This window comes from Xenopus tropicalis, chromosome 2 (assembly GCF_000004195.4).
Source record: "Xenopus tropicalis strain Nigerian chromosome 2, UCB_Xtro_10.0, whole genome shotgun sequence".
Lineage (NCBI taxonomy): Eukaryota > Metazoa > Chordata > Amphibia > Anura > Pipidae > Xenopus > Xenopus tropicalis.
In genome coordinates this window covers 43,272,259-43,285,524 of record NC_030678.2, presented here as the reverse complement: position 1 = coordinate 43,285,524, position 13,266 = coordinate 43,272,259, and the positions used below count along the sequence as shown (strand labels likewise).

The window sequence follows — 13,266 nt, the reverse complement described above, 5'->3', positions numbered from 1 at the left end:
GAAAAACACATTGACTTATGGTTATTTTTTCTCTGAGTACTGCCATATTCAGAGCTCCAAGGAGTACCCTGCAGCTGTCTGTGTGTAACCATTCACATAAACAGTAGAGTAACATTGCAAGTTGGTTCAAGCGCAGTATAGGAACATAATAGATTATACTATAGTCCGCAAGTAATGCTTGTTTTTCATCAAAGACGGGCGCAAGTCCAGAGACCAAGGTTAGTGATTACATGTACTGGGGTGCTTAACAAAATAGCACAATTCAGTGAATAGCACTTTCCATTAAGTTACAGGGCTCCCATTGCTCACAACGTCCATCTGAAGTCACTCCGTTACAACACAAAGCTTGTTGCTCTTCAGCAAAGTGGGTGATGATTGGATGCATGCACTGCCATTAAATTCCCTGCATGCCAAAGAAACAGCGTTGCACTAGAGATGTAAATAAAATGCTCTATAAACCTGGGGTTGTTCTTTTGTTTCGATGTTTTGTTTGGTCATTGTCACTTTGGTTTGCTTTTAGTAGACCATTCTTTATAGGGACAATAGTCAATCCAAGCAAACTTGACCACTATGACATGCCCCCATGTTTTTGTTTTTTTAAAATGTCTCTGCTATTTTTCCTTCTCCTTGCTATTTCTCTAAATTTTACCCCAATTCAGTCTTCTTTGACATATTTCTCTAATACAGAAATCTTAGTACAGTGCCTTTCCCACCAGGGTGGCAATATATATATCTATCATTTCCCCCCTAACATGACAACCTATGAGAGATTGTATTTATTTGCCACATTCCCACAATACAACAATCTCTACCACATTCCCATTAGCCATTTTCTCCCATCACAGGCATCTCAGTGAGGATCTAGCATGGAAGTGTTCCCAACAATCTGCAATTTTGGCTTCCCAAGCCCAATCTCTGCCACTACCCCTGTATGCAACAATCACTGGCATTTTAAATTGTGGTTATTGTGCTTGCTGCTTAGACTTTGTGTCCTAAAAGAACTAGGCTTTTTGATAAAGAATGTGGGCAAAAAATAAGTGGGGCATTCATTTTCATTTTTATGCAGAGGCATCTAAACTCAAACCATCAACTGCTTGCTGAGACTGATGGGAAGTAGTAAAACTCTGCTTACATTGCACTAGCACCTGGATATTGCAGGTTTTCTAAGCAATATGGCTGCTCTCTGGGCATGCAGTATAAGAAATGGCTTAAAAATCCAGTTTTTACAGGACAGCGCATGTTTATTTTCACTGTGGGAACATAGGGCAACTAATTAAAATTCTGTGACATGCTCGGCTGCTTGCAGTCTTCCTCATCATGGGAAGAAAACTCCCAGTATTTAGAAAAAAAAAAAAACCTTGCTCAAATAAAGCACTGACTGGGGGCTAACAAATTAAATGAAGAATGTTATTACTTTGTTTGGAGGAGGCTAATGACCTGTGCAACTATCACTCCCTTCATGCATAAATACGTCAAATGATAACCTCATGATCATGTCATAGAGATCACAGCATGATTTGTTGCTTCCTTTCCCCATCTAATTGCACATCGCAGAGAGCCCAGCTCCTGCTTCATTTTTTATTAGTTATAGTATTCGTTCTCCCTCTCACTGACCATCACAAATGATTACATTAAATTACACCAAATTATACCAATTCATAAAGGCTGAGATAACCATAGCAGAACCTGAGCAAACTGCAGTGTTCCAGATCTTGCACATGTAGCATAGGGTTCAGAGTTAATGGGACATATTGTTGTCCACCATAATCAGGCTAGTAAAGACAGCAGAAACTAGCCAGGAAAAAAAAAATATAGCGAGTTACCCTTCAAAGAAAATACCAGGCTTCTGAAAAGTTATTCTGCAAGCTCTTTGCCTCCTGGATAACAATTCAAGAATAAGGGTAAGAACCCAAGGATCGGTTCAGTCACCCACGATAGATCTCCGCTGGGCAACAAACCATTTTGGCTGGTGGAAAGCCCTTTGCATCAGTTTGGTAATCTGAAGCAGACAACTTTGTGCATCATTGGAAAACGAAGCCATGCAAAGGGCAATGTTGCCGGTGGAAAGCCTTTTCAGAGCCTTTTCAATAGCTGAGATCTATCGGGGGATCACTGAACCGCTCCGTGGGTTATTACCCCAAATGGGTGGTTTATGTCTTGTCATAGGCCTGCACCAAAATTTATGTGGGGAAGACACTGCACACAGGGTAAATAGACATTCTAAACAACTTTTCAATTGGTCTTATTTATTTGTTTTGGTTTTAGTTTTTGAATTATTTGCCTTTTTCTAGCTTTTAGCCAAACTATTTCTCTGTGTGGCTACAATTTTGTTACTGTTAGGTTTTATTACTTACCTTGTATTTATTACTTACTTATTACTCACCTTGTATTCATATTTCAGTCTCTTATTCAAATCACTGCCTGTTTGCTAGGGTAATCTGGACCCTATCAACCATATAGCTGCTGAAATTCTAAACTGGAGAGCTGCTACATTTAATTCTAAATATTTCAAAAACTACAAATAATAAAAAATGATAACCAATTGCAAATTGTCTTCGAATATCACTCTCTACATTATACTAAAAGTTCATTTAAAGGTGAACCCCTTCAAGTTATCTTTTAGTATGTTATAGAACGACAAATTCTAAGCAACTTTCCAATTGGTTTTTATTATTTATTTTTTTTTACAGTTTTTTAATCATTTGCCTTTCTCTTCTGACTCTTTCAAAAAGGGGTCACTGATCCCTGCAGCCAAGAACTCTGTTGCTCTGTTAGGCAACAATTTTATTTTTTATTACTTATATTTCTAGTCAGAACATATCCTATTCATATTCCTGGTTCTCCTGGTAAATACCCTAGCAACCAAATAGCTGCTAAAGTACCAAACCGGAAAGCTGCTAAAGGAAAAGCTAAAGAACTGAAAAAAGATAAATTATAAATGAAGACCAACTGCAAATTGCCTCAGAATATCAATGTCTACATCATACTAAAAGTTAATTCAAAGGTAAAAAACCACTTTAATTACATGAGCTTTCCTTACATTCAGGTTGTAGGGTTGGAGGCAGTAACAGTGGGAGAACAAGGAGGAGATCCTGACCAGGTGCTATGATAATTTAAACCATGGTGGAATTTTAAATTATAAATCTTCGCCCCATAAGGCTAATGTCAGACGCAGCGTTTGGCGTATATTTTCGGCAAGCTGAAAATCGCTTGCCGAAAATAATGCCATACGCTCATTCCTGTGCCTGCACCGATATCCACCAAAAAACGCGAGACTTCATATCTTCGGCATTCGCTTGGGTGTAGGTACAGGTAGGAGCGTATGGTAGAAGTGATTTTCGGCTTGCTGAAAATATACGCCAAACACCACGTGTGACATTAGCCTAAGAATTAATAAGGAATACATGATGGTGCATGTGCAGTGTAAAACCTTCCATATCCCAAAAACCCAGATAAGACTTGTAATGGTTCAAATATTAAATATTGGAATCCATTGGATTAATGCTGCCTTTAATATCAGATACCAATAAAGACATACTTACTGTGTTTTTCTGGGACACCATGTCCTAAAATAGAGAAAAAGAACAAAAAAAAAAGGCTCAACACTCACTGAAATTTATTGCTAATGAGATCTGATTACAATAAAAATAGAGGACATATTTTAACTTCTTTATATACACTGTTTTATGGTAGCTATGCACATCCTGTTCTCTAGTTCCCAGAAATTCTAGGCCAGAGTTAGACAAAAACCCTGGAAAATACACAAATCAGATATCCCCCAACCTGTTGCTGAACTACAATTCCCAGAATTCCACTGACATCCATCAGTGTTTACTGTTCTGTGGGAACTGAGTTCCAACTAACAGCCGGAGGGCTGCAGAGGCTGGCTATCTCTGATGTATCCATTAAAAATATCTAATCTAATATCTGAGCCAATCATTTTCTAGGAAAGCAAGGATTATGCTCTTTCTACTCTCCCTAAACAATGACCCAGGATAAGACAGCGAGAACATTAACTCTAACCCCTTAAGTTTATGTGCCCTTTAAGGGGCCTGATGAAGAAAGGCAGCTATAAAGCACATTCACACATGACTCCAGTCAATGGTATATATTCATATAGCATATTGGCAGAACTTTTGCACTGATATAGAGAAACCAATTAGGCCCCTGTATGACAAAGCATATTGGTTGCTATAGGTTATTGCACTTTTGCAAATTACACCTATGTTAGTACATGAGGGTCAGGGTATGTCTCTGCTACTGTCAAAATGTTTGTATTTGCATACCGTTTAATACACATTTTTATCAGCAATATTGGATACACACCAAAAACAGCGTTCATGAGACATTTACCTTTAGAGAGAGAGAGGTATCAGGGTCAGTATCATGATAAATGATAACATTATTTGCCATGTCAAAGCTTTCTCGCACTCCAAGGTGGTAGAAAAGAGAAGGCTGCCTTCCCACATCACTCATATCCACAACAGCAACATCTGCAAGGAAGGAAAAGAAAGATTTAAAATAATAATGCATAGGAAAGCTTTTGTGGTAATCATTAAAGCAAAGATGCCATGCCTAGTTCAGTAGAAATTGATTCCTACCACAGAAAAAAAAAATTAATGCAGCTTTTTTGCTGTTACTACCCATAGTTATAGTTGAAGGAATTATGATAATCCCACAGCCCATGTTATGTCTTAAAATACACAAAATTTGTGTATTCTGGAGAACATGATGGCCGGTGTTCATTTTAAAAGGGGAGTTCACCTTTAGATTAACTTTAGTTTTTGTTCAGCAGCTCTCCTGTTTAGAATTTCAGCAGCTATCTGGTTGCTAGGGTCCAATTTACCTTAGCAACCAGGCAGTAGTCTGAAGAAAAGACTGGAATGCAAACAGAAGAGAGGTTGAACAGAAAGTAATAACAATTGTTTCTTGGCTTCTGTTGAAAGCTGGGAAGGACAGAAGAAGGCAAATAATTTAAAAACAACAAAGAAAGAAAAAAAAAAAGTGAAGACCAGCTGAAAAGTTGCTAAGAATAACAATTAATAATAAAGATGTGTATAATGATGAATGAAGAAAATAAGTCCCTCAAAGCAAAATTCCTTCAAGTATATAATAGCATATACTTGTTTCCCCTTCTTTTTCACAGCCTTTATATAAGTAGAAGCAGAGAGAAACTGTTATCTGATAAATCTCCTGAAATCAACAGATGACCAGTTTTTCTCTCCCACGCTACAGGGGCATGAGAAAAATCCAGAGACTTGGAGCTGTCGAACTCAATGCATTTATTTACTAAAACTGAGAAAAATTGCCTTACAGAAATAATCCATAGAAACCTATCAAAAATTTGTTTTCATTACTTAGTCAGTGATGTACTGATTAAAAGAGATTTACTGATTTGTTGAGTAAGCAAATGAAGCCCCCATCCATTACCATTACCAGAAGCAGATATCTAAAAACATTGCTAACACAAAGCCCCATTAACTATTTAGCATCACATGGAAGGTTGCCACCTTTAAGGTGGCCATACACTATAAGATCCAGTAATGTCAAAAAAATTGGCCTGAAGGACTTGAATCGGCAGCTTAAATCTACCCATGTATGGCCACCTTTAGGCTGGTGTCCAACGGAGAAGTTCAGTCGCCGGTGGAAAAGTCATTGCATCCCTTCGGCATGCCAGTGTCTCTCAAAGAGATCTATTGCGGGCAACTAAGCCTTACCTGGGGCACTTCATCTTTATCTATGGGCCAGGCTAAGTGTATGAATCAGAAGTAAACAGCATTTTTATGGTCAACATATGTATTTTATTCAAGATAAATGTTTTTTAAAGCACAGAGTACAACAGTATATCGTGCAGCTGCTGGGAGCCTTGGACTATACGGGATAGGGCCCCCATAAAGGGATTTACCAGGAATGGCTATTTTTTGGGACTTCTACCTGTGTCATTTATTTCCATTTTACATTGTGGGTATATGTAACAAAGTGCTTTACAAATACTGTTTCTTTATTCACATTCATCCTTGCTACAGTGCAAAGGTTTGAGGTCCCTGTCTGCTGGCACACATGGGCCAGTTACATTAGGAACCAATTAACCTGACTGTATGTTTTTGGAAACATGCAAAAAATATGTTCATCACCCTATTCACTGTACTCACTTTGAACAAAGAGGCACACTGCCCCATACTGCCTGTCTGTTAGTGCTGTGTAAACTGAAACCCACAGGATTCTGCACTCGGCTAAGCTCTATCCTCAGTCCCACTGCACACATGAGGACAGCACACCTTCCTTCCTTCTGACAGCCATTGTTTATATATACATGCTTACCCTGGCCCTTCCACTGAGTAGGTGGGCATGGGTATATAAGTAGTGAAAGTGTTCTGTGTCAGGTTGGTTTCAGGTTGAGAAAGAGCACATTAGGGACTAATATCTATCTATGTTGCAGTGATGTTCTGTTACTGTGTATCATCATATGCCGGCCTTTTGCAAAGCAAAGAACTTGGGACTGCCAGTAAGTAACGTGTGTGTGTGTTTCTGTGTGTATCCTGATAGTTCTACCCCTTTGGCTCCAGTCAGTCTCCCATTATCAAAGAGGTATAGGTCATACCAAATCCCATGAATATTTGTATTGGCCAGATTGGGCCTATTACCTGGTGACCAAACAAGTCACTCTTTCCATGCAAATACAGTTTTACGGTTTTAGAGTGCAAAGACCTGCAGAAACACAGCAACAAAGAAAAGGGAAAGGCATTGTGAGCAAATAAAAAATAAGAAAATGGCACTCCTTTAAGAAGGATTTCCCCTGCGCATCATAATCACATCATAATTGTGCAAGGGGACTGTTCCCTTTGATGCTGACTGTGTGCATGCCTGGGAAGTTTAAGAATGTTAAGAAAAAATAAATTATTTTCAGTGATACAGCTGCTTGTAATTTCTAGCGTGGGCTTGAGTTGGACACTCCCAGGGCCCAGTGTTGTGCTGAAAATCTCAGAAGGCTCTACTGATTTAACAATAAGGGGTATGAGGGATACAAAAGACCCCAAGAATCCAACAAATGCCAAAATCTGCTTCACAACATGGGCAACTTAAGTCACATTCTTTTCTGCAATATTCCACACTTCTTTCCAGCCACCCTTGTCATTACTGAACAACTTGGCAGAAAGAAATTTATTGTTGCTGAAACAATTTTAGTTGAATGAAAACTCCCTCTCCCACACCCAATTCCTTTCAAAAGAAACAAAGTTCATGATAATATTGCAGAGGAGCTGATCAGAGACACAAGCAGGAAAAGCATTAGTTTGGTAGTCCTGTTCCTGTTGCCCTAAAGCAGTTACTTAGGGGCAGACAACAACAGCACACCGTATTGGCCATAGAGCAGTCTGGGATTGCTGAGCACTAGCATCTAACATAAGTGATGCACTAAAGGTAATAAGTGTTCAGAAATTAAATTCTGTAGTTTGTAGCAGAGTATTATTATAAAACATTGATTTCATCTTGGCCATGCTGAGGGCCCCCTAAGCTCTATTATTATGCCTCAATTGTCCAATGGCATGCGGGGGGAATTTTTATTAAAGCTGCTGCCCTAGGCACAGGCCACATTACCAGAAGATATATTTGGCTAAAGACAGCTTTTACCAGAAGAACCTACTACCAATCATAAAAGCATGGTGGAGGAAAAGTTATAATTTGGGTCTGCTGTGCAAAACCAGGGCCACAGCAGCTCACCGTCACAGAATACAATATGAATTTTTTATTGTTCCCGAATGTGCTTGAGGATAATGTGAGACCTGTCAAACGGACTGAAAGTGAACATGCAACTTGGAATGGCCAAGTGATTGCTCGGATCTAAAACCTAATGTCTGTGGGGGGGATCTGAACTAGACTGTGCATGCATAAAAGCCCTCATACATCTACAGTAAAGTGCAAACGTAAGTACACTATGCATGTAAGTACATGTAAGTACACCTATGCAAAGTTCACTTTTTTTTTTAATTTTATTCCAGTATTTGTGGGTGCATGCTAATGGTGTGTGATGGACCAATACAGATGCAAACTGTGTCCATTCTTGTAATTCCTGCAGTGCAGACTTTGCCCTGTGCATTTGGGTTCGAACGGTGTCACTTCTCCTACACGGCACTAATAACAGCATTGGCACCCCATTTACAGACTGATGGTAATTCTTGGGTTCCCTTGTGTCAGTATCTGCACTTATGTGTAATTCATCTATCTTATCAGACTAAAGAGTCGCACTTGTCTTCCAAAAAAGTAGCAAAAGAAGCATCAGTGCATGCTTAATTTTACATACATTAATGAATAACTTGCACTGTACTGTGGCAGTTGAGACATAAACCCAATAGCAAGTGGTGCTCAACATATTCATGTGCTAAAGGTAAAAGAATGACAGAGCTCCTATGCTGCTGGATATGCTATATCAGGCATGCAATATCATTGGCAAGTAAGCAGAAATCACAACAAATGTTAAATTGCAAGAGTCCAAAGATGATGATTTATTTTTATTATTGTACAATACATTACTTGTATAATAACAAAAAAAATAAAAAATTTTATATATATATATATATATATATATATATATATATATATATATATATATATATATATATATATATATATATATATATATATATATATATATATATATATATATATACAAAAAAGACCAGCAACACCGAGTTATATTCCAAAAACAATCAGACCTTGAGAAAGGTCCCGATGGGGACCGAAACATAACGTTGGCTGTTCATGCGTTTTTAATACACAATTGATTGTTTTTGGTTGCTGGTCTTTTTTTGGATATTTAAATCATTTACCTTGCACCCGAGCTAAGAGCTGAAGCAGAGTGCCACCCTGGGTTCGCTATATATATATATATATATATATACACACACACACACAAGATTCATGGCCTGCATACAGCACTCAAACTCAATGGTGAGTTCAAATTGCCTTTTAAGCTAGTGGCACTCACACAGGGCTGTTCATCTTGTAAGTGCACTGACAGGTACAACATCAGCTTGTGAGCACACACAGTGGGACGGAAATGCACACTTTCACATTTTTGAGCAAAAATCAGTTGTGTCCCCTTACAGGCTGGCACCATGGCTATTATAAAAAGGAGCAGGTGGGGGCACATTTATTTTTTTTTCCATAGAAAAGTTCTTGATCCCAACTAATATATAATTAATCCTTTTTGGTGGCAAAACAATAGTACTGCGTTTAATTAATGTTCAAATGATTTTTTTTTATTAGACGTATGGTATGGAGATCCGAATTACTGAAAGACTCTTTATTCAGAAAGCCCCCAATCCTAAGCATTCTGGAACAGGTTCCATACGTGTACTTAATCCCAACCAAGCTAAAATTAATCCTTGTTGGAGGCAAAACAATCCTGTTGGGTTCAGGGTTGGACTGGCCCAGCAGGGGTCCATCCCCACTGGAGCTCCCCAGGCTGCAGATTTCCCTCCCCGATTTGCTGAAAGGAATTTTGATCTAAGTGCAATTGGGGGAGGGGGTTGGGCAGGTGACGGGGACCCCTGGGGCGGCAGCCTCGGTGGGCCCTGCACCCCCAGTCTGACCTGGTTGGGTTTATTTAACATATAAATTATTCTTTTAGGAAAGATATCTTATTCAGAAAACCCCTGGTCTTGAGCTTTCTGGATAACAGGTCTTTTACTAGCATTAAATATGTGCAAAAGTTTTGTTCAGAGGTGGATTTCTTTCCCATTTACACAATTCATTGCATTCCCCTCCCAAACTAACTAAATAGTTTTTTTTTAAGTATTATACAAGGTATTACCATTAGGGATACACTGAATCCAAGATACCATTCAGTATTTGCCCAAGATTTGGCCGAATCCACGGTTCTGGCTGACCGAATCCTAAAAATCACATGACTTTTTGTCACGTAAACACTACGCGCGCAGCGAAATTTACCCCCTCCTAAATCTAATTAGCATATGCTAATTAGAATTTGGATTTAGTTTGGTATTCAGCCAAATCCTTTACAAAGGATTCAGGGGTTTGACCAAATCCGAAAAAGTGGAGCCTGCTTTCAGGTTTACAATGGAGTAATTGATTAATTTACACAGGAGAGAGGAGTGTTGCGGTAACTTGTATTACGTTTAATGGAGACACAAGCATTTGTGTACCGTATTGTTCTCTATAAACTTAAGCAGCTACATCTGCTTAATAACAGAACCAAATGGATAAACAATTGGTAAACATTTTTGTTTCCACAGAATAGTTACACAAATAGACAAAATTTAATGAAATAAATATGCTGCCTATTTTTATCATTAAACATAACATGGGAAACAGTTACTGCATTTGACTGGATATTTGCGAAATTACAAATTCCAAGCTGCAAATAACTTTGGTATTCATAACATTCCTGCATAAATATATGTTAAAAAGAGAATGTAATACTGTAAACTGCTGGAGCAAATATGTTTTTCAGTGTGTGCCAGAACCATTTTATTCAGAGGCGGAACCTATCTACCCATAGTCCGGAGTATACAAATCAGTGGTTTAAAAGGCTGTCACCATAGGACCCAGGGCAGTGACCAGGGGTCCAGTCAGAATACCATTTAGGGGAAAATCTCTATTTAATCTCCTGAAGACCCAATTTAAAAATCCAATTATGGTGAGATTTGAGTTATTCACTTAATTGTATTTCTTATGACTTTTTCATATATCTGGATCATAATAGGGATGACTGCAAAGGGCCCACTGGTCTGTGATCATGGTTACTCCAATCATCTAGAGCAGTGATCCCCAACCTGTGGCTCGGGAGCAATTTGTTGCTCCCAGTGGCCTCAAGGCAGGTGCTTATTTTTGAATTCCGGGCTTGGAGGCAAATTTTGGTTGCATAAAAACCAGGAGTACTGCCAAACGGAACCTCCTGTAGGTTGCCAATCCACACAGGGGCTGCCAAATAACCAATTATAGCCTATATTTGGTATCCCCAGCTACCAGCTGTCTAGTTACAGATTTGCATCTTTTGGAACTTGATTATTCTTGTCAAAACATTGCTTGATAGTCTATTAATTTTCCTGTGGAGCACTGCAGTCTTCAAATAGGTCATGGCTTAGGCTATGCCACTATTTTGCTTTTCCTTAGCCACTGAAGTTCTGGCAGTCCGTGTCTATGTCTCATTGTTATCATGAAACTTTTTCATGAACTTTTGTACTTATTTTAGATTTCTGGCAGAAGATAGCAGGTTTTTTGCAAGGACTTGTTTTCTCTCCATCATTTTTTCCCTTTAATCCTGACAAGTGTTCAAAGATCAGTCTACAGAATATGATGCTGCTTTTTTGTGCTATAAAGGAGAAGGAAAGGCATTTTGGCATTTTATTGCCAATAGATTATCCACAATAAATATAGCATTCTAGCTTGCAAAAGCTTAACCACACCTGAGTTAAAGAGGTAGTTCGTAAGCAACTTTAAATTGATCTTCATTTTTTATAATTTTTTAATTATTTGCTGTCAACTTCTAACTCATTTTTCAAATGAGGGGTCGCTGACCCCCAGCTGCCAGAAAACTAATGCTCTGTGCTTTGATGCTAAAGTTTTATTGACTTTTTATAACTTAATTTTCCATTCAGGTCCGCACCTATTCATATTCCTGTCTCTCATTCAAACCACTCCCTGGTTGCTTAGGTAATTTGGACCCTAGCAGCCAAACTGGAAAGCTGCTGAATAAAAAACTGAAATAAAAAAAAAACTACCAATAATAAAAAATGAAGACCAATTGCAAACTGTCTGGAATATTACTCTCTACATCAGGGGTCCCCAACCTTTTTTACGCGTGAGCCGCAGTCAAATATAAAAAGACTTGGAGAGCAACACAAACATCATAAAAGTTCATGGAGGTGCCAAATAATTGCTAAGATTGGCTATTAGGCAGCCTCTATGCACACTATCAGCTTACAGGGGGCTTTATTTGGTAGTAAATCTTGTTTTTATTCAACCAAAACCTACCACCAAGTCAGGAATTTAAAAATAACTACATGGTTTGAGGGCACTGAGAGCAATATCCAAGGGGTTGGTGAGCAACATGTTGCTCACGAGTGACTGATTGGGGATCACTGCTCTCCATCATACTAAAAGTTAACTCAAAAGGTAAACAACCCCTTTAACAGCTCAAGAAGCTCCCTCTGTTTGTTTAGGATAGCAGCTGCCATTTTAGGTTGGTCTCAGTAACTTCTGTGCTGCAGGTCAGGCTGCTGGTAGCTCAGATTAAAGCAGAGGTGGTAGGGGGAGAAGGGAAACGGTGAGAGCAGAAGGGAGGGGGGAGGAGAGAGGAGCAAGCTGCGCAGACTCGTGCCGTGCCCTGAAGGAGAGAAGAAAGTCTGATACAAAAAAACATGTTTACACAAAAGAAGAAAATAAATCCTGTGTTTCTTTTGATAGAGGACTCTAGTACAGCATTTCTGTGAGTGCTTAATTACATAGACCTGTCTGATAAAGCTTACTAAGATTTAACCTTTCCTTCTCATTTAAAGGCACAGTACTTCTCTGTATAATGGACCTTGCTAGATATAAACCAGACAAAACTAATTCAAGTAACACCAACATACTATTACTGAACATGGTGTAAATATATCGACTTTAGTGGAGTGATATTAGCCCACAATATCTATTATGGCAAAGTTCTAACTGCAAAATAATGGGTGAAAAACACAATGTTTTTTTTTTCCCCCCACAACGCAGTGTGGTTTCTAGAGTTGCAGAATCAGTTTGACGCAAGTCCGGTAAAAAAAAATGGTGTCCATTGCTAGGCAAAGGATGCTGCAATAGAGGGGAAAACTTGCATCCATTTGTAAATGCATGCACATTGTGTAACAGCACTACTGGGAAAGCCTAAGTCTCACTGTAAAAGGCTCATGTGATTATGTCAGTTAAAGTGGCCATAAAAGAGGCAGTATTAGGGTGAAGAAAAACAGAGCTACTTAGTAGCAGCTACTTGTCATAGCTAATAAACACCAGAAAAAACCCTGCCATAGACAATACTGAGAATTGCCTCTGCCAAAACACAGGTAGAGACCGTTATCAGTAAATGATCAGCAATGTCTGTTTCTGTAGCCATGACAAGTAGCTGCTACTAGTAGCTCTGTGTCTTCACCCTTAGCTGCAGAAAATGTATTGGTTTGAGTGCAAGTCTAAATTGATGTCTTGCAGGATTGGGCAGATATTTTACTAGGCAGGTTTAAACATTTTGTTGGACGAGGACCTCAATGTCCAACTTATGTA

At 38.8% G+C, this 13,266-nt stretch overlaps 1 protein-coding gene across 3 annotated transcripts in view; it reads right to left on the bottom strand.

Moving 5' to 3' along the window:
- Positions 1-13,266, bottom strand: part of map3k15 (mitogen-activated protein kinase kinase kinase 15) — a 78,256-nt gene that overhangs the window by 44,901 nt on the left and 20,089 nt on the right. For 2 of the 3 annotated variants that reach the window (XM_012956991.3, XM_012956990.3), the window contains exons 2-3: positions 4,354-4,493; positions 3,543-3,566 (exon numbers count right to left, since the gene is read on the bottom strand). In XM_012956991.3, the coding sequence (XP_012812445.1) occupies positions 3,543-3,566; positions 4,354-4,493 (164 nt within the window). 3 annotated transcript variants of the gene reach the window in all.